Below are 24,590 nucleotides of genomic sequence, written 5' to 3'. Positions count from 1 at the left end.
ATTATTAAGCATACTGTAAAGAGCACTCAGATCTCCCGTGTCCTTAAAGCTTTGAAACTAAAGCACAATTCATTGACTAGCACCATGTGAGACTCTGAAGCCAACATGTTCCTAAAAAAGGAAAATCTAAAGCTTTTATCTACTAAGTTAACAGCAAGCTATAGGGAGAGAAAAACCCATCTCTACAGAGAGAAGATCCTTTCAAACTAGATATTGGCTTTCCTCTGGTAAACATGACGATGATCTTGGCTCTAAAACTCAAATGGCTGAGGACTGACTGGAAAGCCTGGGAGCTTATGTGACTGGCACGTGTCCTCCAGAATACTAGCCTCTGACAGTAGGACCAAAGCTAAGCGTTTAACTAGCTGAGCTAGTTCCAAAGCTAAGTGTTTCAGTAAACAAGAGGTAACAGCATGGCCTTTCATGACTCATGTCAGACATCACATATGGTAACTATGGCTACTTTAGCCATATTCAACTGAACAAAGGTATCACACGAGCCCACACAGACTTAAGGAGAGGAAATGCAGACTTTCTTTGCAGAAAGTACCAAAGAACTTGAAGGTGGGTTTTAAACCACCATGAATTTACAGATATGAGGGAGCAACCAAAGGGTTAATATCACTACAATCCCTCAAAGTGAATTTCATTAACCTATAAGTTAGAGAAATCCAAATATATCCTCCCAGGGTGTTATTTATTTTATTCATTTCATTTATTTGCCAGTCCTAGGCCTTGGACTCAGGGCCTGAGTCTTGTCCCTGGCTTCTCTTTGCTCAAGGCTAGCACTCTGCCACTTGAGCCACAGTGTCACTTCTGGCCGTTTTCTGTATAAGTGGTGCTGAGGAATCGAACCCAGGGCTTCATGTATAAGAGTCAAGCATTCTTGCCACTAGGCCATATTCCCAGCCCCAGGGTGTTCATTTTAATGTGATTCAGTTACTGATAAGCAGAAATTTCTTTATCTAAATCATTTCTTTGCACTCAAATTCTGGGTCTGGGCCCTGTTCCTGAACTCCTTTTTGCTCAAGGCTACTGCTGTACTAAGTGAGCTACAGCTCCATTTCCAGCTTTTTTTTTTTTTTTTTTTTTTGGTCAGTAGAATCTCCTGGGCTTTACTGCCTGAGCTGGCTACAAACTGATCCTCAGATCTCAGCCTCCTCAGAAGCTAGGATAACACGAATAAGCCACTGGCACCCAGCTAAAGCTTGCTTTTGAACAGAGTATTGTATGTTAGTGATAACTATTTTCTAAACACCATCCAGTTCAGATCTACTCTTAGGCTTCAGCTAAGTCTTATCCAGAAAGAATACTAACAAAGTAAGTCAAGCAGATTAGGATCACATCAACATTATGAATACTGACACTAGTGACCACTTCTTAACCAGTGATGGTATTTCAGGATTTGATAGGCCAAGAAAAATGTCAGAATGTTAACTTTTTATTCTCCAAAGGAGAAAAACATTGGGGAAAAACCCACCTACTATTATTGTAATCATTGTTTTAAAACAAGGACGGGGGGGCTGGGGATATAGCCTAGTGGCAAGAGTGCCTGTCTCGGATACACGAGGCCCTAGGTTCGATTCCCCAGCACCACATATACAGAAAATGGCCAGAAGCGGCGCTGTGGCTCAAGTGGCAGAGTGCTAGCCTTGAGCAGGAAGAAGCCAGGGACAGTGCTCAGGCCCTGAGTCCAAGGCCCAGGACTGGCCAAAAAAAAAAAAAGTAAAACAAGGACGGACAACTTCCAAATGAAGCAAAATACTTAAGAGCAAAAAAAATTTGAAGGAAAAACTCACTTTTGTTTCTTTGCAGAAGGTCCACCAAAGATAATTCCCAGCTGACAAATGGATGTGAAAAACCACCTATACATCTGACTTTATGGTCTCCTCACTCCCTAGCTCTTTTCTAATGGTTCTAGAACTTTAGCGTCCTCTAAGGAACTCAATCTAACCCATATGTAAACAATGAGTTATGACATAATGAGAATGCTATAAGAAGGGGTCAAAAAAGGTTTCACAAAGTAGGTAGGAACGGTATGCCCGTGTGAAAAAGAATGGGGGGAGGGATTATGAGAAATGGTATAAATACAGCTCATCCAAGGAAGTCTATACTATATTGTGCACTAAAAAGGAAATGGTTAAACTTGTAGAGTGAGGATCATTTTTCTCTTCTTTGTTTTTTAAATTTTACCAATAGATACATTAACGACCCAAATTAAAATTTTTCATTTTTGAAAGTTCATTAGGAAGACTAAAAGAAAAGGCCTATTTTCTCCTTGAGAAAAGGGTTTGTATTTTAAAGAGCTTCGGTTATAATATGGAGATATTTTTTTTTTAAAAAGTAGCAAATAAGGCTGTAGAAACCAAAGCCCAGACTTTTGCCTTGGCAGATAAACAAATACAGGTACATTCTGTCAGTGTCTCAGTGAGGCTCCCAAACTTAAGTGTACACAAATGGCGAAGGACTTCTTAACGACATGTTCATTAAAGCAGAAATTCCCAGGGTGGCAGGTGCTGACAGATCAAAGAAAGCAAGGTTAGAGAGAGAGACCAGCTCTACTGCTTTCTAGCTCCATGACCTTGGGCAAAAATGACTCAACCACTTAACAATTTTTTTTCATTCTTTAAAACAGAAAGCTACTTCTTCCTCAGAACAATTTTTACAACAGATCCACTGACCTTGTAGCTAGAGAAAGGTACAGTGCCTGTTTCCAGAAAACGACAAGGATTCTATTGGGCACACTCACAAATCCAATAGAAACAGTGCTTTGCACGATTGATTTGTGGGGGTTTTAAGAGTCTAACAGCCACGGGTCCATAAGCCTTGCAGCGCTGAGAAGCTCCGAGCGGCCTGGAAGCCAAGGCCCAGCCTTCGGATCTGAGATGAAGGAGACTTCTTAGCCCAAGCCCCAGGTGTAGACATCCCGCACCTGCTTCCAACACTGAAGCTGTTTTTAAAGGGATCCTGCTGCACACAACTCAGAAGTGACCACACGGCTCCCCTCCTCGGGTCCCTAGATTCTAGACGCCGACTGACAACCAAGCATTGCACTTTTTGCCCTTTCTCCTGTCTTTATTCCAGAACCTTCGCTTTGAGGAAACTGGCCCTGGCTCTCTCTCTTCGGCTCCACAGTAAAGCCCCCCCCCCCTCACCAAAACACCGTCTTTTAGCCGGAATAAGGTGAGAAAGGTGTCGGGGTCGGGGTGTGGGGGGGGGGTGGCGGGTGTTCTTCAAACGTTCCCAATTCCTACCTACAGCTTCCAGAAAGTACGACTCAATCAATCGCCTCGCCGGCTCCCCTCAGCTGCTTTTCCCGCTCGCCCGGGCACGCAACTCCCCCAGGGCCACGCCCCTCCGGAAGCGACCAATCAGAGACAGGAGCGAGCCGGATGGGGCGGCCCCCGTTTGACGTCGACAACCAATCACCAGCTTCAGGGGGCAGGGGCGGAAGCGGAAGCGGTTGCCGCAGCCCCTGGTGTGGCCTTGAGTTCCGCCGCGGGGGCATGTCCCGAGCGAGGGAGTGAGGGAACGCTGGGGCCCGGTTTGATCCGCAGAGCCGGGCGGCCCGACTCCTGCGAGCGCAGGGCGGGTGGGGAAGGTGTTGAGGCCGGCGAGAGAAGAGCGAGGCAGCCGGCAGCCGCGGGGCCGAGCCGCCGGGGGGGCAGGGTCCGTAGAAGGCCGGTCCCTGAGGGCGCCGTCCTGGAGGAGGCCATGGTGCCGGCCCCGCGGAGCGCGATCCCCAGGTGAGGGCCACGGCCCCGCCCGGCGCCTCCGGCGGCGAGGTCGAGCCGGGCAGCGGCTGCGGGTTGGCGGAGAGAGAGGATGCGGCCCGCCCTGCTCCCTGACAGCGAGACCCCCGGCGTCCGCCGCTGCGGCGACACAGGGCCCCGCGCCGGCCCAGGAGGCGGCTCCGGCGGTTGGTGAAGTCACCCGCCCGGCCGCCCTTTCCCCGAAGCCCACGAGTGGAGACGGATCCCCCCACCACCCCCGCCTCGGAGAATAAGGCTCCCTCCCCGCCGGCACCACCTCCCTCCACAGCCCTTTGTCCTCGCTGCCCGGAGCTGATCGATGCGAAAACATGCCTTGCACGTGCACCTGGAGGAACTGGAGACAGTGGATTCGACCCCTAGCCGTGGTCATCTACCTGGTGTCCATAGTCGTGGCGGTTCCCCTGTGCGTGTGGGAATTACAGAAACTGGAGGTAAGAGGGACCTGTGCCGTCCGCCTCTACCCCTTTTCTTCCATCAAAGGTTGGGGAAAAACAAGAGACGCCCATCTCGACCCTGGAGCCCCCAAAACTTGGTATCCGAAAATCATGTTCGGGCCCAAACCTGATTGATTGATTGATTGATTGCCGTCCTTCACGCTACCGGTGAAGGCGAGCCAGGGTGAAGGAAATACTCTTAAGCATTATCAGCATAGCGGATTAGTGTGTCAGGAGGCCGGGATCTGAGGATCACAGTTCGATACCACCCCCCAGGTAGGAAAGTCCATGAGACTCATCTCCCAATTAACCACCACAAAGCTGGATGGAAGTCGAGCTGTAGCTCCAGCTAGCCCTGAGCACAAAAGCTCAGGACAGCGGCCAAGCTAAGTTCAAGCCCCAGGACTGGCACTACTGTGAAATGTATAGCCATCTGTCGAGTCCCTCAAGGAAATAAGTAACTCTATTCCTGACATCTGATCTGATGTTCAGATACTGGATAACTAGATCAAATGAACTGCCTTGAAAACCATGTATTAGGTTTTAGCCACCTTCCCAAACAAAAGAATACTAATTGATTTGACTTTATTCCTGTTTTTGAGATTAATCTCTTACCTAAATCTAGGTTTTGAAAAGAGTACCCAGTGTATTTTTATGTCATGTTCTTATTGTGACATCAATAAGTGCTTCAAGCTGGAAACCCCAAAGTAAATGCTTACCTAAGATGTACATACTCTGGAAAAATGTACAGTGAACTTCAAATTACAATAATCAGAACTTTTATGGAGAAGCACTTATTTTAGAAGAGCTACAAGACCTCACTCAGTTCAAGTCTCTTATGATGGAAATGAATTTTACAGTTACTGTACCAGACATTTGTGTTTTGTGTGTTCACTAAATTGCCTTGTTTACATTCCCTGCTGACTTAAAATTATTTCATTGAAAAAGTAATGCTTTTTCTTGTACAGTAATAGGTGAGAATTAGACTTCAACACCTTATCTGTATATTCTTGAACATTAGGTATACTTTGGGTTGTGTTCAGAGACATTTTTGGATGAAAAACTCATGTCCTTTCAACCATAGGTCACAGGAGAAGTAGGGGGCTGAAGTAGTCGAAAAGAGGAGGATCTTATAGCTCATATTCCATTGCCTACAGTGGGACAAATTATCATCCATTGGAATGGCTGGCCACTCCATCTTTACAACTGAAACGATTTCCCTCACACTTTCTCTTAGAGTGTCTGTCCTTGAAATCAAGTATGTCAGATAACTGTTGTGATGACTCTGCTCCATAGAAAGTTCACCATGCCTCATTCTTACCACCCACAGAGTTCTTTGTAGGTTGGTTGTCTTTCTCTTGGGAAAGTTAGGCCCAGAAACACTCTCCATTTGTCTTTATTCTGTTTTAAAGAATTTTGCCAAGGGAGAGTTGTTTTTTCTTTCTTCTCTTTCCTCAAGTTACCTTAGGAAAAAAAGCTACTTATCTCTTCATTCTGTAAGCCAAATACACAAAACCCTAACTTCTTGGCTGACCCAGTGTAAGAATAATACTGATGACAGCTCCATATCACGCAAGTTAAAAATACTATAGTACAGGATATTTTAAATTTGGCTTGACTATGCTGTAATGACTCATTTTCCTAATCACTTGTTTTCTGATTGTTTGCAGCAGAACTCTCTTCCTTATAGTACACTGTATGGATGCTTGGCCTTCATTAGTCATAACCACATCCTTTCAAGTGTTCTACTTCTTCGACTGATAGTCGTAAAACAAATGTGAACATTAAAACTACTTGGCAGTACTGTTCTTAATGATCATCCTCACTAGAGCTCTAAAAACGTTTATGCTACTATCTTAGGTCATTGAGAAATACTGAAATACTTTTTTTTTTGGTTACAGTCTTGGGGCTTGAGTTCAGGGCCTAGGTATTGACCCTGTGCTTTTTTGCTCTATCATTTGACCTACAGCTCCACTTCCAGCTTTTTGGTGGTTAATTGGAGAGAGGAGTCTAATGGATTTTTTAAAACCTTGTTCAAAACAGTGAAAACTGAAAATTGTGGACTTTGGTTCTATCTTAATTATGCAGATGTATTAATTATGCAGCTTTATTAACTGCACAAACCCCCTCAATATAAAAAATAAATACCTGCTTTTTTCTTTAAAGAAAAACAGTAATCACTTTAGGGCAGTATGTATAGTATATAATTCATTCTATCATAATGTCCCAAAAGGACAGAAGTTCAAATAACAAAGTGTTCTGCTTCATGACTGGATGATTTCAAGCATTATTTTTAGAGATTGAGCTTTTAGAGAAAAACATATCGATCAGATAATTACCTTGCAAAGATTTTTCAAATTGTAATGCCCTGAGTTGATACTGTTGTGTAAGAGAAATACTACATATTAACAGTTTGTTTGGATGGCATTCTTGCAGTGGTCCTTAACTTGGAGGGGTAATGCATGTAAAGAACTTAGCGAGGTAGGATATGGTCAAAATACTACATACATGTGTGAAAATGGAACAGTAAGTGCTTATTGAGATTGGTTTGGGAAGTGGAAAATGGCATAAGGGAGAGTGAGGAAGGGTGTTACACACACATATGGATGTGTCAGGGTGAAACTTGTACAACTGGTTGTAAAGAATGTAAAAAGTATTAGCAAAAAATATCAAGCAAATAGCCAGCTATCATCAGAACATCCTAAGTATTGTTTTCATACCTGTAAGAATTTACTTTTTGGGGCTGGGGATATGGCCTAGTGGCAAGAGTGCTTGCCTTGTATACTTGAAGCCCTGGGTTCGATTCCCCAGCACCACGTAGACAGAAAACGACCAGAAGTGGCGCTGTGGCTCAAGTGGTAGAGTGTTAGCCTTGAGCAAAAAGAAGCCAGGGACAGTGCTCAGGCCCTGAGTCCAAAAGCCCAGGACTGGCAAAAAAAAAAAAAAAAAAAAGATTTTACTTTTTTTTTGCCAGTCCTTGGGCTTGATCTCATGGCCTTGTCCCTGTTCCTGAGCCTCTGTGCTCAAGGCTTGTGCTCTACCACTTGAGCCACAGCCCCTTCTTCCAGCTTTGTCTGAGTAGTTTATTGGAAGTAAGAGTACCGCGGACTTTTTCTGCCCAGATTGGCTTCAAACTGTGATCCCTACATCTCCGCCTCCCGAGTAGCTAGGATGAAAAGTGAGAGCCTGTGTGCACCCTATCCTGCGTACTAAAATAATTATCAATAAAAGTTTGAAGAAAATGTTGGTAGATTTTGTGCATAAAAACAAGGAAATACGTGCATAAAAGCAAACATAAGCCTTTAAAATATTTTTAAACTTGATTCACAGAAAATTTAGAAACCTTTATATATCTTCAAACTAAATCAAATATAAAAGCCAGTGTGTGTGTGTGTGGAGGGGGTTATAATGTTTTTATATTCTTAATGCTTAAAAAGCTGATAAAGAGCCAGGCTCAGGTGGCTCGTGCTTGTAATCCTAGATACTCAGGGTTGAGATCTGGAAACCAGCCTGGGCAGGAAAGTTCATTATCTTCAATCAACTACTTGAAAGCCGGGAGCAGAGCTGTGGCTCAAGTGGTATAAAGTGCTAGACTTGAGGGGGGAAAAAAAAGTTCAGGGACAGTGCCCAGGTCCTGAGTTCAAGCCCCAAGGACCAGCACAAAACAAAATTAAAAGCTAATGTAAGCGAGCACCAACCAGTGCTTCATCCCTGTAATCCTGACTCCGGAAGCTGGGACCTAGAAGATCACAGTTGAAAACCAGCTTAGTCAGAAAAGTCCACAAGAAGCAGCCCTGGGTTCAGTTCCTCAGTATCACATAAACAGGAAAAGCCAGAAGTGGCCCTGTGGCTCGAGTGGTAGAGTGCTAGCCTTGAGCAAAAAAAACAAAACAAAACTCAGGGACAGTGCCCCAGGACCGGCAAAAAAAAAAAGACTCTATTTCCAGAATAATCAGAAAAAAAGGCTGAGCTGGAGGTGTGGCTCCAGTGGTAGAGTTCCAGCCTTGAACAAGTTTGAGGTCCTGCATCCAACCCCCAGTACTGGCAAAAAATGGGGTGGGGGTTGGAAAGGAGGAATTATTACAAAAGTCTCAGTCCTCTCGCTCCAAAAAAAAAAAAAACAACATAAAAAATCTATTTTGTTTTGAAGATGAAATAGCTAATTATCAATATTGAAAAGTACTGAGCCTTACTAGTAATCAAACCAAAATTTAAGAAATAAAAATACGGTTTTGGGCTGTTTGGTTTCAATATTAGAATGTATACTAATGTGTTCTTCTGTTTCTTAAGGTTGGAATACACACCAAGGCGTGGTTTATTGCTGGCATCTTTCTGCTGTTGACCATACCCATCTCTCTTTGGGTGATACTGCAACATTTAGTGCATTACACACAACCTGAGCTACAAAAACCAATAATAAGGTCAATCTTAATATGTCTTCATTCTACTAATGCTGTCTTAGCCTATTTCATAAATATGACATAAAAATGCTTTTGTTTTCTTTTAGGATTCTTTGGATGGTACCCATATACAGTTTAGATAGTGTAAGTATGTTTACTTTTATTTCATTAACTAAGAACTTGTTTGACAGGGCTGGGGATATAGCCTAGTGGCAAGAGTGCCTGCCTCGGATACACGAGGCCCTAGGTTCGATTCCCCAGCACCACATATACAGAAAACGGCCAGAAGCGGTGCTGTGGCTCAAGTGGCAGAGTGCTAGCCTTGAGCGGGAAGAAGCCAGGGACAGTGCTCAGGCCCTGAGTCCAAGGCCCAGGACTGGCCAAAAAAAAAAAAAAAAGAACTTGTTTGACAATAGTATACTGGACTTACAGAATGCTTAAGGTAGTGAAAGCACATATTCACAGGAATCAGATTAATAAAAGTGAAAATGTCCACTTGTAGATAATTTCTGTGTATCTACTTTTTATTTATTTATTTTTTGTATAAGCTTTCAAACTGGTGGCTTTTGGTCCTTTTAAAGAATGTAATGTTTTCAATTACGGTCGCCACCCTGCTTCCCAGGGTCTTGGAGCCAGTCTACTCCACAGACAACAGAATCTATTGGGCCTCTTAAGCTCCTCACATAGATAGTATTTGTTCCTGTCATCTCTAGATTATAATACCTGGTACAGTGTAAATGCTTTGTGATTGTTATACGATATTTTTTAAGAAATGAAAGTCTGTACCTGGCCAATCAAATGTAGAGGGTATGGACTATTCTTTTTTTTCTGGTTGGTTTCTGTCTGTTTGAAATGTGTGTAGCTGAGGCTGGGTGAATTCCTGTCATTGTTGTGGGTGGGGATCTATCTGAAGGTGAGGACAACTGACTGTGTCCAGACTGCTGTCGTTTGATTCAATGTAACGGAAATGGCTCTCGTAGCATTCTCTATGATCATGTTAAGAAAAATTTCAGGTTTGAGAAACTCAAGTAATTCAACTTCTCTTTTCATATTCATTATGTATCCCAAACACCTCTCCTTTTTTAAATTGAATTACTTTTGGAAGTTCCTTTCACAGGACTGATATAATAGCTCCACAGTACACTGCATTCGATTCCCAGAAAACAGACACACACACTCCCTCTGTATCTTTCTGTTTTTGTCCGCCCCTCCCTCTCCAAACTAGTACACGTCATAGTGATAAACTCTGAAGTGTTTAATGTATGTGTCAAGATCTCAGGTTTAAATAGTAGCTTAAGGTAATGAATTGTGTGGTATCTAGGCTGTAACTCTTTTTAACATACATGTCTTTCCACAGTGGATAGCTTTGAAATATCCCAGCATTGCGATCTATGTGGATACCTGCAGAGAATGCTATGAAGCCTATGTCATCTACAACTTCATGGGATTCCTTACCAACTACCTAACTAATCGATATCCTAATCTGGTATTAATCCTTGAAGCCAAAGATCAGCAGAAACATTTCCCTCCATTATGTTGCTGTCCACCATGGCCTATGGGAGAGTAAGTTCTTGGATTTTACTCCCTCAGTGTTTGCTGTCAGCTCTCTGCAAGGCAAGATTTTAGGTACTAAGAGCAGGACATAAAGAAGAGGCCCTACCTTTGTTTTAGTTTGTCATCAAATTTGGAAGCTAACAAACAAAATACAACGTTCAATGTCCATATTGGGGGGTTTTTTTTTTGGATTTTTTATATTGTTCATCCAAGCAGAAAAGTTCAATAGCATATTACAAGAGATAACCTTAGAAATATTTAACTCAACATCCTTTTCCAATTAAGGACCAAAGTCTACCAATCTTACACAAGATCACACAGCAAGTTTAAAAAAGACTTGAAGAAGTCAGGCATTGGTGGCTCCCTCCTGTAGTCCTAGCTACTCAAGAGGCTAAGATCTGACCGACTGTGGTTCAACGCCAGCCTGGGCAGGAAAGTCTGTGGCTCTTATCTCCAGTTGAAAACCACAAGTGGAGCGGTGGCTCAAGTGGTAGAGTGCTAGCTTTGATTGAGCAAAAAGCTCAGGGACAGCGCCCCGGGCCCTGAGTTGAATCAAGCTCCAGAAAGAGAGTTCAAAGGAAGTTTCTAAAGTGTATGAGATTGTCAAATGATAGATAATTTCGCAGTGATATACAAAGAACTGGCAGCTTTTAGAAATTAGACAAAGTAGACCCTTTTGTTGTTGGTCATGGGGCTTGAACTCAGGCCCTAGGTGGGCACTGTTGCTGAGCTCTTCTGTTTGAGGTTAGCACTTCTACCACTTTCAGCCACAGCGCCACATCTGGTTTTCTGCTTAACGGGAGATAAGAGTTTCATAGACTTCCTGCTCAGCCTGGCTTGGAACCACAATCCTCAGATCTCAGCCTCCTGGGTAGCTAGGATTACAGGTACGTGCTACTAGCGCCCAACTACTAGATAACACTTCATGTACATGAGTTTCTACTTACTCTTCAAGGTCTGTTAGTTGCTTTCTGTCGTGGACGCAATTCCTGAGATAATTAGCTTAATAAAAGCTTCAGTTGGCTAGGTTCAGAGTTCCTGGTTGGTTGGCCATTGCTGTTAACCATCAGTGGCTCGGCATACCATGGTAGGAGAACGTGGAGGAGCAGACCTGTTCACCTCCTGCAGCCTCAACTTCTCCCTTCAAGGGCATACCCTCCGTGGCATAACTTCCCCTCCCACGAGGCCTTACCACCGTCTGAGGCCTTTGGAGGACAATTCAGATCTAAAGCAGGGACTCACTTCTGTTTTCTTTTATTCTATGTTACACTATTCTGGAACTCAGGGGTGATCTTTCAGAAGATACAGTTGTCAAATAATTTCACAAATAGCATTTAGATCATTTCTTTGCTGTCTCCACTGCCATCTGAGAGATGACTAAACTTAAGGAATTACACATGAATTTAATGCCATTCGTCTAAATACTGTTCACGTGGCAGCCTTGAAGATGAGAAACTGATATACTAAGAAGTCCTTTTTCCTTTGCAGAGTACTGCTGTTCAGGTGCAAACTGGGTGTGCTGCAGTACACGGTTGTCAGGCCCTTCACCACCATTGTTGCTTTGTGAGTATCTTAACATGACTATTTTTTTTAATCCTTAAATAAGGAATAGCCGAGTTAAAAAAAAAAAACCAGAGTATGTTAGTTTACTTGTTTACAGTACAAGTCTAGTCTGCCATAAAAACCAGTGTATATAAAAAGCCTTCTCTACTAAGAAAGAAAATGACAATTTAGAGGCAAAGAATCAGCATAGCCTCTATCGAACATATGATAAAGCACTGGGGGGGAGGGGATTCTTTCAAATGTTAGATCATACAGCTTTATAAAAACTATTTTTGTTTTTTTTTTTGGTTTTTTTTTGCCAGTCCTGGGCCTTGGACTCAGGGCCTGAGCACTGTCCCTGGCTTCCTTTTGCTCAAGGCTAGCACTCTGCCACTTGACCCACAGCGCCACTTCTGGCCATTTTCTATATATGTGGTGCTGGGGAATTGAACTCGGCTTCATGTATACGAGGCAAGCACTCTTGCCACTAGGCCATATTCCCAGCCCTATAAAAACTATTTCATGAAAATAAAGTTGAGCTGTTTTGGTTTCATTTTTGTCAGTTGTGGGGCTGGAGTTCAGGGCCTAGCCACTGTCCCTGGGCTTTTTCCGCTCAAGGCTAGCACTCACACTTTGAGCTTGGGGTTTTCTGGTGGTTCATTGGAGATAAGAGTCTCACGGGCTTTCCTGCCCAGGCTGGCTTTGACCCGAGATCCTCGGATCTCAGCCTCCTGAGTAGCTGGGGATTACAGGCGTGAGCCACCAGCGCGCAGCTTTACTTATAGTTAATTGAAAGAACATTAAGTACAATCTTCCAAAGAACAAGTTAGAGTTCTCTTTAAAACACTTCCAAGGTAGAGAATTTGAGGTAAAAATGACTATCTTAGTCTACCTGGCAGGATTACCTCTAAAAATTCAAGAATGTCAATTTACGCAGGTAGATTATATGTTCCACCTACCAGTAGTACCATTTATCCAAAGGGATTTACATTGTCATAATACTTTCTCCAAAACATAAGGGGAAAAATATACTATAGTTATAAGTGCATCATATGTTTGACAATGAAATTTCAAATTAAGAAGCATAGGTTTTTAAAGTATTTTTTTCTTAATTCAACATTTGGTCTTTCCTTCAATTAGTGAGATAATAATGTAAGAACATTTCAGAAAACTTTCAATTTTTCAGCCAACTCTAGCCAAATTCATGTGATTATGTACAGCATTCAAATGAATTCTAAATTTCATTAGTGAGGATTTCATTGTTATTGTTCAATATGTTTTGATCATCTTCACTCCATTATTCTGTTGTCCTCACTCCCACCTGAGCCCTCCCTTGTAATCTTTCTTGCATCTGCTTAAAAATAGGTTAGGACCTTTCCATATTCATCCCGTGCACTTGGATCATGTTCTCCCCAACCCAGCCCCCCTTCCCACTCGTTCTACCACCCATAGTCCTTTAGCTCTATCTAGATTCTTCATATGAAAGCACATGGTAATTTGACATCTATCAATTCTATCTATGCCTGCCTGCCTGCCTGCACGCCTTCCTTCCTTCTACCGACTTACCTACTATGTTGGTTCTAGGGTTTGACCTCAATAGGCAGATACTCTACCACATGATCCCCACCCCCAGCCTTTTTGCTGTAGGTTTTCGGGTAGATTCTAATGCTTTTTGCCTTAGGATGGCCTTGGACCAGAACCCTCTACCACTACCTCCTAATTAGATGTATCTAACCAGGTGAATCCTGCCATACCCAGTCCAACCTGTGAATTAAGCAATACTGTCAAGTGTATTTTAAAATGTGTCATTTGGTTCATAATAAAGTTGCCTTATTTTTTACCATTTTTTAGAATCTGTGAACTGGTCGGTATATATGATGAAGGGAACTTTAGCTTTTCAAATGCTTGGACTTACTTGGTTATCATAAATAATATGTCACAATTGGTAAGTAAAGCTTTTTCTTTTCCTGTTCTTGAAATAGTCTGAGTTGAGCATATGGCACACCAGGTATCCCGCCTAAACTGGCCTAAAATTGCAGTCATCCACATGGACTACATGCTATGATTACACCTTGCAAATCTTCATTGTTCTTCACTGTACTTAGCTTCTGTGATTCTACATTTTTTAGGTAGTTTCTTTTTTGAAGGAAAAGTTTTAAGTTATACAAAGCAATTTAGAGCCTTATAAAATATAAAGATATAACAGTATCTATTGTTTGATGACTTACACATGATGTATTGGTCATGTTTATTACTCATGGAATTGCAGTATGGGTGTCTTAAATATAAGCACAATACTCTAATAAGGAAAATATATGCACTAGGAATATGTAGTAAAAGGAAATGGCTAACCAGTATACAACAGTTTGGAGTTTAAATTAAACTGAGAATACAATTCTCTGTTCTCTAGTTCTAAAGGAAAATAAAAACTTGAGTTTTAAAGGCTAGTGTTCTAAAACTCAAAGTGATCTAAAGGTACACAATTTGTATGAGTCTAAAAAATGTGCATGTTATTTATAATCTTTGGTTAATGCTTTTAGTAGAATAATTCAAATGCAGTGGCATACATGTGCAGTATTAAAGCTTCACAATATTAAATGGCTATGTATCCAAATGTTCCTCTTCTTTGTGACCAGTGTAATTCCTGTTATGGGACTGTCTCCTAAAGAATGAAATGTCTTCTAAGTACAGAAATATTTTTGTTGTGAATGTTGAAGCCTATTATAATAAAAAGGGGCTGGGAACAATCCAAGGCTGATAGAGGCTGCTGGACTGTAATCGTCTTTTGACTACAATGTTAGGCAGTCATTAATACAGTTCTTGAGTCAGGCACCAGTGGTTCATGCCTGTAATCCTAGCTAGTGAGGAGGAGACCTGAAAGAGCAAGGTTCAAAGCCAGCCTATGAAGAAAAGTTTGAGACCCCTCTCCCATTAACCAGCAAAATGTAAGACTAGAGACATGGCTGAAATGGTAGAACACCAGCTACATGCAAAAAATCACAGTAAGACTGATGCTGTGTTGCTCCATACAGATAGGAATAATACTAACAGTCCTATTTAATATATGGAAAAGGTAACTGAACTAAAGACAATGGCTGAGAAAAAGTAAATTTAGTTCGTGGCAGGTATTTAAGAGCCAGTGTGTATAGCTGGCAGTATATAGCTCAGGGACAGAGTGTTTGCCTAGTTTGCCTAGCATCAGGCCCTGGAGTTCAGTGACTGACTTGAATGGCAGATATTGGAATTGAAGATATTGGATCAGCCAGAATGAAGAAAGGGAACATAAGACTCATGTAGTATTTGAAATATCACTCTTATCAGGTCTGTGATTTATATAGCCATAATTCCTATTACTATACTTATTTATTCTTACTATGAATAAGTTTGAATATTAATTTTGTCTCCAGTTTGCCATGTATTGTCTCCTGCTGTTTTATAAAGTACTCAAAGAAGAGCTCAGTCCTATCCAACCTGTTGGCAAATTTCTCTGTGTAAAGCTGGTGGTTTTTGTTTCTTTTTGGTAAGTGTTGATTTCTGTTCAGTAGTCTTAAGGGAAATTCTTGTAATTACATTAATCTTCATGATTGATTAAAATGTCTCTACTCTCAAAATATTTATCCCTTTATCCCTTGTAGGATTATCATAAAGAATAATGAGCTGGTCACTGTACTATTCATAAAAAAAAAACTATCTCAATACTAAGGAATCTTTACAATTATGACTGTCATAAAAGAAAATACTATCAAGTTTGGAAGATGACAGATATAGAATCTTTAATGATGTGAGAAAATAATTCAAAAAAATTTAAATACAAGAATGGGGCTGGAAATTAGCTCATAGGAAGAGCACTTACTATTAATAGAGACCCTGGGTTTGATTCAGAGGATAGCAGTAAGGGGAGGAAAAAGGGAAAAGAAGTTTATTAAAGGATCAGTAGTAGGAGGTCCTAGAAACAAGTACAGAAATTAAACAAAATAAAAATAATATAAAAAGAGGAAAAGAGGGGCTGGGGATATGGCCTAGTGGCAAGAATGCTTGCCTTGTATACATGAGGCCCTGGGTTCAATTCCCCAGCACCACATATACAGAAAATGACCAGAAGTGGCGCTGTGGCTCAAGTGGCAGAGTGCTAGCCTTGAGCAAGAAGAAGCCAGGGACAGTACTCAGGCCCTAAGACCAAGCCCCAGGACTGGCCAAAAAAAAAAAAAAAGAGAATAAAAAGAGGAAAAGAATATCCATGATGCTCCAAAAAAAAAAAACATTTCTGTACAAGTGATAGTTCTCTGTCAATAAAACCAGTTTTATTTAGAGCTTTTGCTTAGTATTGTTGATTTAATTTGTTCATCAGTCTTACTAAATTTTTTCACCATTATAAACAACACTGAAGTGAATTTTTGTATTTAAGAATTTCTGAGAATTCATCTACTTTTGCTGTTGTAATTGATGGTGGGGGATGTTGTTCCTAGTTTTATTTGATGTGTTCAGTTATGATTCCATCTTGAGACCCTTCTCAGTTTGTGTCTAGCTACAACACTTCATCAAGAATGATTTTAAGGGCTGGGAATATGGCCTAGTGGCAAGAGTGCTTGCCTCATATACATGAGGCCCTGGGTTCGATACCCCAGCACCACATATATAGAAAATGGCCAGAAGTGGCGCTGTGGCTCAAGTGGCAGAGTGCTAGCTTTGAGCAGGAACAGTGCTCAGGCCCTGAGTCCAAAAGACTATACATCTGTTCCACAAGTGCCAACCTCTGAGAATGCCTAACTCATCTGATGAAGCTGCAGTAGAATAGACTTGTAAAGCAGCAAAGGTTTCTTGTATAGATGCAATTTACTCAGGAGATGCTATGAAGTCAGGGTGGTGGTGATTAAGTTTTTTTAATGGCATATTTTTAAAACAACTGCTCATTTTATGCTTGATATAGATTTGGCGTTTACCTTTTCCTAACATATAGGCAAGCAGTAGTTATTGCTTTGTTGGTAAAAGTTGGCGTTATTTCTGAAAAGCATACATGGGAATGGCAAACTGTAGAAGCTGTGGCCACCGGACTCCAGGTAAGCACCGCGATCTCAAAGTTCCACAGAACTCTCCTCTCTCCTAAGGGTTTCCACGCTAGCTCCACTAAACCCAAGGCTACGACTGTCATTCTCTCTCCATACAATATGGATGACAGTAGGCCCTAGAGAAACTAGCCATAATTACAGAATTGGAATAGAATAAGAAATAGAATCTGGATTCTTGTTTTTCTAGTCCATGTTTTTTACTGTATTTTTCCCTTCAGTCCTTAAGATTATGGGTTGAGAATACAATGTGCTAAGAAATACTTGGTTTCAGTAATATAAAATAGATTTAAAATTTGAAGTGAAACTAAGTATGGAAAAGTAAATATAATTTTAGGGAAAAGCTATGAATAAATATTTAAGTACCTTTGGAAAATACTTGAGAATGGCAATTTGACAACCTGACAACCATTGAGGGTTTTTTTTGTTGCTGTGGTTGTAGGACTTCATTATCTGTATTGAGATGTTCCTCGCTGCTATTGCTCATCACTACACATTCTCCTATAAACCATACGTCCAAGAAGCAGAAGAGGGCTCGTGCTTCGATTCCTTTCTTGCCATGTGGGATGTTTCAGACATCAGAGATGATATTTCTGAACAAGTAAGGCATGTTGGTAAGTACCACTTAATTCACTTAATACACAGGTTATCGCAGGTCTAAAGCAATTCACTCATTGCTCATTGTTTAAGATACAGGTACTGTTATTGTTTTAAAAGCACAGTACCCATGGCCCATTCTTCAAGTTTGGAAGATCGGGAGGGAGAAGGGAGCTTATGTTGAAAATGGTTAAGTTTATAATGGTGTAATAACTTCTGGCTAAGGCAGACATTTTTATATTATTTTAAAGGACGGACAGTCAGGGGACATCCCAGGAAAAAATTCTTTCCTGAAGACCAAGATCAAAATGAACACACCAGTTTGTTATCATCGTCATCACAAGATGCCATTTCTGTGGCCTCTTCGGTGCCACCTTCACCCATGGGTCACTACCAAGGGTTTGGACACACGGTGACTCCCCAGACGACACCTACCACAGCTCACGAGGCTGATGAAGTACTTAGCGACACTGAGGAAGGGAACGCAGAGCCCTCACATAAACCCAAGGACTCCTGAACAATGAAGAAAGACGCAAACCGCCACCACCATAGGGTTTCACTGCCCGGTATCCTACGGCTCAGAATTTCGTGCTTGAGACAGGCTATAAATGATGGGAGAACGTCAACACAAAGATAGGTGGATTTCTGTATGTATGTGTTTTGTATATCACAAATAATCAGTCTAAATTTCCTAGACTTAGACTTGATTTCCCAACATTTAGAGTATCACATACTCAAAACCATAGAAAATGACTACAGCTGAATGTTCCTGGCATTACTTTATCAAGAAGATGGACAAAGAAAAAAAATGCAATTCTTCCTACTACTGCTGCATGAATATAATGCTCTGGACAGAAGGCATAACCCAGAAATATGAATTAGTGGAACTTACTCATAATCATGTGCCATATAAGCTTACCTAACAATTATTTCTCTACTTCTCAATTGAATGTCTTTCAATAAATAAGAATTTATCCTTTTCTGCAACCTTCATGTCTCATTCTACAAATGTAAGCTTGATGTTTTACAATTTTTTTTGTCAGTCATGGGGTATGAATTCAGGGCCTGGGCGCTGTCCCTGAGCTTTTTGCTCAAGGCTGGCGCTCTACCACTTTGAGCCACAGCACCACTTCCGGTTTTCTAGTAGTTAATTGCCAGGCTGGCTTTGAACTTCATTCAATCTTTAGATCTCAGCCTCCTGAGTTGCTAGGATTATAGGCATGAGCCGCTGGTGCCCAAGCTTACCAGAATTCTTGATTAGGGACACAAGGAAGTTTAGTACTATTAAAAGTGGATACTTGTAATCCCAATTACTCAGGAGGCAGAGATTGGAGATCATGATTCAAGGCCAGCCTGGGTTAGACTCCCATCTCAACCAACAAACTGGGCATGGTCACACGTGATTTCCAGCTACTCAGGAAGCTACAGTCTGAGGCTAGTCCAAGACAAAAACTTGAGACCTACCTAAAAAAAGACAGGTTGTGCCTCAAGTTGGTGGAGCTCTACCTAGAAAGTGTGAGGTCTCAATTTCCTATTCCCCAGTACCACCAAAAAAATTCATGTAAATTGTGGTTAAATGGTCTTACTCATTGTAGTGAAAATATAATGTAGTATTTGGAAGAAATTTGTTAATTACAAATAGAGTACTTGTAGGGTTATGTTTTAATAATTTACTATAAGAGGGAAATACTTTGAATGGCTCACTAGTGGCTCATGCCTTTAATTCTAACTGCACAAAAGTCTGAGAATGGGAAGACCTTGGTTCAAGGTCAGCTTGGGAAGGAAAGTTCGCAAGACCCCCTTTTCAAAAGCCCATACCTGGGCAAAGCAGTACATATCCTCCCAAACTATGTGGAAAGCAGAGGTTGAAGTTCCAGGCTAATCCAGGCACACAATTCAAAAGTTAATAAGATGCACTTGTCATCCCAGCAATGGGAACCCTAAAATTGGTGGATCATGGTCAAGACAAATGCTCAGGTAGGACTTGAGACCTTATCTCAAAAAAAGCCGAGTGCTAGTAGCTCATGCCTGTACTTCCAGCTACCCAGGAGGCTGAGAAATGAGAATTGCAGTTTGTAGCCAGCCTGAGTAGGAAGAGACTATTTCCAATCATAACCACCTAAAAACCAGAAGTGGAGCTGTGGCTCAAACTGGTGGTCTTGAGTGAAAAGGCCCAGGGACAGTGCCCAGGCCCTGAGTTCAAACCCCATGACAAAAATAAAAACCAGTAAGAACCAAGGCTAGATGTCTGGCTCAGTAGTAGAGTGCCTGGTTATTAAGCTTAAAGCCCTGAGTTCAACTCCCAGTAGTACTGCTGATTTTAAGGTGCTGGTGGCTTACACCTATAATCCTAGCTACTCAGGAGGCTGAGATCTGAGAAAGTTTGAAGCCAGCCCAGGCAGACAAATCCTTGAAATTCTTATTTTCAAGTAACCAGCAAAAAGCCAGAGGCATGGCTCATGTGGTAGAGCACCTGAGAGCCATAAGCCAAAAAATGAGTTCAAGACCCTGTACCAGCACACACACACAGCCAGAAGATAACAAATGTTGGATTTGGAACTTTTGAACAACTGCAGGTGAGAATGTAGGCTATATGGAGATTATAGAAAACATGATTGGGCAGGTTCAGGGAGGTAGGACCACAGAGGGCTTTTTTTTCTTTTAACCAGTCTTGGGCTTGAACTTAGGGCCTGGGCACTGTCTCTGAGCTTCTTTTGCTCAAGGCTAGCACTCTACCACTTGAGCCACAGCGTCACTTCTGGCTTTTTCTGTTTATGTGGTACTGAGGAATCGAACCCAGGGCTTCATGCATGCTAGGCAAGCACTCTACCACTAAGCCGCATTCCCAGCCCATACAAGAGGGTTTCTAAGGAAATGAAAAGTAAACCAAGATGACCCAGAGATATGCCCAAGATATCTGCACTCCTGTGCTCATTAATCTAAATATTCACAATATCCAACACTTCACATACCCACTTGTCTACTGACAAATGGATAAACTGGTTTATCTAGATAATGAAATATTTCCAGCCTTTAGAAAGAATGGATCTCGCCACCTGGCAACTCAACTATGCAAAGTCCAAGAAAAAACAGCTGAAAGAGGACAGTGACGGGGAGGGAACGGCAAGCTGTAGATCAGAAGATGGAAAGCCAACACGAGGGACAGAGACCCCCAACATTCAGTATGAGGACAATAAGAAAATTTCATGTGGCAGTGAAGCTGCTCTTGCCACAAAATGTTATCCTTACTTCAGTGTAACAACCCCTTCACTACACCATAACACATATTGTACACAATTTTTTAAGGCGCGTTTGTGTAGTAACAAGTAATGAAACTAGGCAATTCAGAGCAAAGAAACAGCTTTTTTTCTTGGAATACTTTAAAACACAAGGGGGGCTGGGAAGGTGGCTTAGTGGTAGAGCACTTGCCTAGCATGCATGAAGCCCTGGGTTCCATTCCCCAGTACCACCACATAAACAGAAAAAGCCGCAGGTGGTGCTGAGGCTCAAGTGGTAGAGTGCTAGCCTTGAGCAAAACAAGCTCAGGAACAGTGCCCAAGCCTTGAGTTCAAGCCCTAGGACTGGCCAAAAAAAAAAAAAAAAAAAGAACACAAATGTTGCTAGGCACAAGTGGTCATGCCCTAGTACCAATGCAAATCATACAGGGTATCATCGTAACCTTGCGATTAATCTCTGTATTCCACAAGTCTGTGAAATAGACGATTATTTCTTACTGTGGACTCAAAACTTTGAGAAGAACTGACTTAGCATTAACCCATTTTATTTGTATCAGCTTTTAAATTGTTCTTTTCCTAAGTCAGTCAGAAAATAAATAATGCTTCCTAAAAGCTGACTTCCCTCACTCCTTTAGTCTTTTATACCGTGAGTAGAAGAAATAAGCTTGGGATTTAAAACCTTCACCTTGCGTCTTCAATGGAGGATGGTTCTCTATAATGTCAAGATGCACAGACATTTCAAATCTTACTAATACATTACAGTAAGGCTCTGACGTGTGTGTGTGTGTGTGCGTGCACGCTCATGCTTGCTGGTCCTGGGACTTGAACTCGGCCTGGACAATGTCCCTCAGTTGCTCAGGGCTAATACTCTACCACTTGAGCCATAGCTCCACTTCTAGCTGTTTTGGTGTTTGCTGTTTTGGTGCTTAATTAGAGATAAGAATCTCATGGACTTTTCCTGCTGAAGCTGGCTTCAAACCTTGATCCTTAGATCTCAGCTTCTTGAGTGGCTAGAATTAAGGCGTGAGCCACCAGCACCCATTTTATGATTATAATCCCATTAATTCAGATAAGAATTTTGTACTAGATGCTCTAAACAGTTTTCATTAAAAGCTGCTTTCATTTCTTTACTGTGATGCTGACATTGCTTTTGTGGTGCTGAACGCTGAGAAGGAGTTCCTCTCCCATCTCCACCTGGATGGGATTATCTAGAACAACTGCAGCTTGTTTCCAGTGTGAGGCTTCACTTGAAGTGTCCAATTTAACCTCTTCATCAAGGTACATATGAAACCAAAATGGAATAGCAGTCACTTGTCCTGATCTACAGATGTGTACCTACAGAAAGTAAGAAATGATAAAAATCTCACCAGTGAAAACTGATTGTCTTCTTTTTAGTTAACTTTAAATACTGAAATTTAATAACACAGTGAATCACCCAATTAAAATATTAGCCTATCTTATTCAATATCTGCTAAAGTTAATTTCTGAATATTGTTCAGAAGACTTGGATCTCCAAAAATGCAGCAAGTAGAACATATAACTATTACCAAATTTAGGCATCATCCTGAATCTGAGAATAACTATTCGTGCAGATCTTACCTTCACTTCTCTGCTGGAGGTGTTCAAATATGGAGTCATCAAGTCTAGTCTTAAGAGTTCCACTGGCTTGCTTAAAGGTACACAGGGCAATGACGATAGGTCTAAAAACACACGTATAGGCACCTACAGAAAGGGTATTTTTCATTTTTATTCATCCTTTTTGTGGTTAATGTTAAGTGTTTGATTTGTACCTGGTTCTATGACCAAATGCTTTTTATAAGTACTACCTCATTTATATTATCACATCAGCTTAAGGCATAAAGACTTCCATTTCCCATTTTACAAGAGAAATAATCCAAAGTTTAGTCAGGTTAAATAATTTGCTTGGTTTCACTTCTCTGAAAGTAAATTAAATTTCTGCTTAACCAAACAGCTCTAAAAGCTTAGGATTTATGAGTTAATAACTAGTACAGGATTAAGTGTTAAGTTTCTTGACAAAAAATAAAATTCAACCAAATGGATTTTAATTTGGAAAAGTTTATTTCTAGAAGGCAGTAGTTCTCAATCTTGGTTGCAAATTAAAATAATTCAGGAGCTTCTAAAAGGCCTATTCTCTTTGGACATATCATCTATATCAATCTGGAGTCTGGCTCTAGGTATCTGTAGTTCTCAAAGACCTCAGATGTCTCCACAATAAAAATGGAAACCCCACTCCGTTTCATGTCCTAGAGATCTTAGTTTTAAAGGACTCCTGCTATTAATACTTTCCACTTTCTTCCTTTAAAATGCAAAGGAAAATGTTGCTTGAAGCTGCTTTCTGCTGGGCACTGGTGATACACCTGTAATCCTACTCAGGAGGTTGAGATCTGAAGATCATGCTTCAAAGGCAGCATAAGCAGGAAAGTCCATGAGACTCATATCTCTAACCACCAGAAAAGCCCAAAGTAGGGCTGTGGCTCAAGTGGTAGAGTACTACTAACCTTGAGAAGAAAAAGCTCAGGGACAACACCCATGCCCTGAATTTAAGCCCCAGTATTGGCATCAAACGACAAAAACAACAAAAGCTGTTTTCATTTCCATAAAACCTTCAAGGTGATACAAGCCATATATATAATATCAACTTCCTCTTAGACATTCACAGCACCAAATTTCCTTTCTATCACTCACAGCAATCCTACACCATTCCTAGACGCTCACCTGGAACTGGTTGATAAAAGGAGCTATATTGAACCCCAGTGTGCGATCCGTTCCCTGAACAGCACTCTCTTCTAGCAGGGTTTGCGACTCCACAAGCATCCCAAACATCAGCACGTACTGAGGAAAGATTTTGCCTCCAGATTGCAGCAAGCACCTAAGAAGGGTAAATATGTTTAAATGTTTTTTGATCCGCTATATTTTGTAGATCACAATAGCTAAGAGCCATGAATTACGGAGCTACAGTTTATATACAATCGAATGGACTTTGTGTTATTCATTGGCTACAAGTTCAGAGTCATAAACTACTTCAAATTACTTCCCGAGTAAGTCAAACTTGAAGTGAAAATTGACCTAAAGACAAAAATAATTATGTAACTGAAACACACACACCCGCCCTCATTCATCCTTTACAATAAAAGAGAGAGAGAGAGAGGAGAAATCTGCTGGAGGTCTAAGCCCTAATTGGCAGGGAAAGTCATCAATGATGTGAGAACTACAGATTAACAATCCTTATCCAGAAACCTGAAACCATTACTACAACACAAGGCCTGGGAATTTGAGGGAGGACATTAAAAGGCCTCCACCAAACTTTTGGCTGTTCACAAACCTCAAACCACTTTCTCATACTGTTTGTTCTTATCAACCTGTTCATACTGGCAAATAATAAAAAATACTTTTCTAAAAAAGTCACTTATCAAAACGCATCTTAATGTTATTTCATCATTTAACAGTATCAAAATTTATATATATACAAACTATAAACTGATATTGAATTCTAATGAGCTTTGCTTTCCACAACAATACAAATTAGTGATTCTGATTATACGTGCATTCTAGCCATTAGCAAGTCAGTGTATGGATAATAATGGGAAACACATTTTCATTGTTGAAAGAGGCTCACAAATGTGAAAAGGTGGCTAAATCTTGTAATCCCAGCTACTTGAGAGGTGGAAATAAAGGGGTAACAGTCTGAGGATAGCCTGGGCAAAGAGCTCACAAGCCAGTTGCTAGTAGCTCATACCTATAACCTTAGCTACTCAGAAGGCTGGAATCCAGGTTTGAAGTCAATGTAGACAGATCCATGAGACTATCTCCAATTACCCAGCAAAACACTAGAAGTAGAAGCAGTATACCAACCATGAAGCTGGGGGAGAGGTGAGTGAGAGTTTGAGATAAAAGTCTTACGAACTTTAGTTTTTACACAGTAAGTAAGCAAAATACTGTTTTTAGTAGGTTCTGTCAAATATCTTAGAGA

The 24,590-nt window shown here is 41.2% G+C and overlaps 2 protein-coding genes across 8 annotated transcripts in view; one reads left to right on the top strand and one right to left on the bottom strand.

The window, feature by feature from the left end:
* Nucleotides 1–3,550: 3,550 nt before the first annotated feature.
* Nucleotides 3,551–24,590, top strand: part of Tmem184c (transmembrane protein 184C) — a 24,322-nt gene continuing 3,282 nt past the window's right edge. The window contains exons 1-12 of one of the 2 annotated variants that reach the window (XR_007209040.1): nucleotides 3,853–3,975; nucleotides 4,012–4,204; nucleotides 8,498–8,628; nucleotides 8,715–8,751; nucleotides 9,965–10,170; nucleotides 11,650–11,724; nucleotides 13,555–13,648; nucleotides 15,111–15,223; nucleotides 16,661–16,760; nucleotides 17,209–17,380; nucleotides 17,615–18,000; nucleotides 24,491–24,494. Coding sequence is in view for 1 of the 2 variants with exons in the window: in XM_048333757.1 (XP_048189714.1) it covers nucleotides 4,082–4,204; nucleotides 8,498–8,628; nucleotides 8,715–8,751; nucleotides 9,965–10,170; nucleotides 11,650–11,724; nucleotides 13,555–13,648; nucleotides 15,111–15,223; nucleotides 16,661–16,760; nucleotides 17,209–17,380; nucleotides 17,615–17,880 (1,317 nt within the window). In the remaining variant the exon portion in view is untranslated. Of the gene's footprint in view, nucleotides 3,976–4,011; nucleotides 4,205–8,497; nucleotides 8,629–8,714; nucleotides 8,752–9,964; nucleotides 10,171–11,649; nucleotides 11,725–13,554; nucleotides 13,649–15,110; nucleotides 15,224–16,660; nucleotides 16,761–17,208; nucleotides 17,381–17,614; nucleotides 18,351–24,490; nucleotides 24,495–24,590 lie in introns of those variants that run through there. The other variant, XM_048333757.1, reaches the window with a different exon arrangement.
* Nucleotides 21,706–24,590, bottom strand: part of Prmt9 (protein arginine methyltransferase 9) — an 18,763-nt gene continuing 15,878 nt past the window's right edge. For all 6 annotated transcript variants that reach the window (XM_048333748.1, XM_048333749.1, XM_048333750.1 and 3 more), the window contains 3 exons: nucleotides 23,336–23,489; nucleotides 22,199–22,321; nucleotides 21,706–21,934 (listed from right to left, as the gene is read on the bottom strand). In XM_048333748.1, coding sequence (XP_048189705.1) covers nucleotides 21,719–21,934; nucleotides 22,199–22,321; nucleotides 23,336–23,489 — 493 coding nt within the window. In that variant the 3' untranslated portion in view covers nucleotides 21,706–21,718. The remainder of the gene's footprint in view (nucleotides 21,935–22,198; nucleotides 22,322–23,335; nucleotides 23,490–24,590) is intronic.

Source organism: Perognathus longimembris, chromosome 24 (genome assembly GCF_023159225.1).
Source record: "Perognathus longimembris pacificus isolate PPM17 chromosome 24, ASM2315922v1, whole genome shotgun sequence".
Taxonomy (NCBI): Eukaryota; Metazoa; Chordata; class Mammalia; order Rodentia; family Heteromyidae; genus Perognathus; species Perognathus longimembris.
This window is presented reverse-complemented; position numbering and strand designations above follow the sequence as displayed.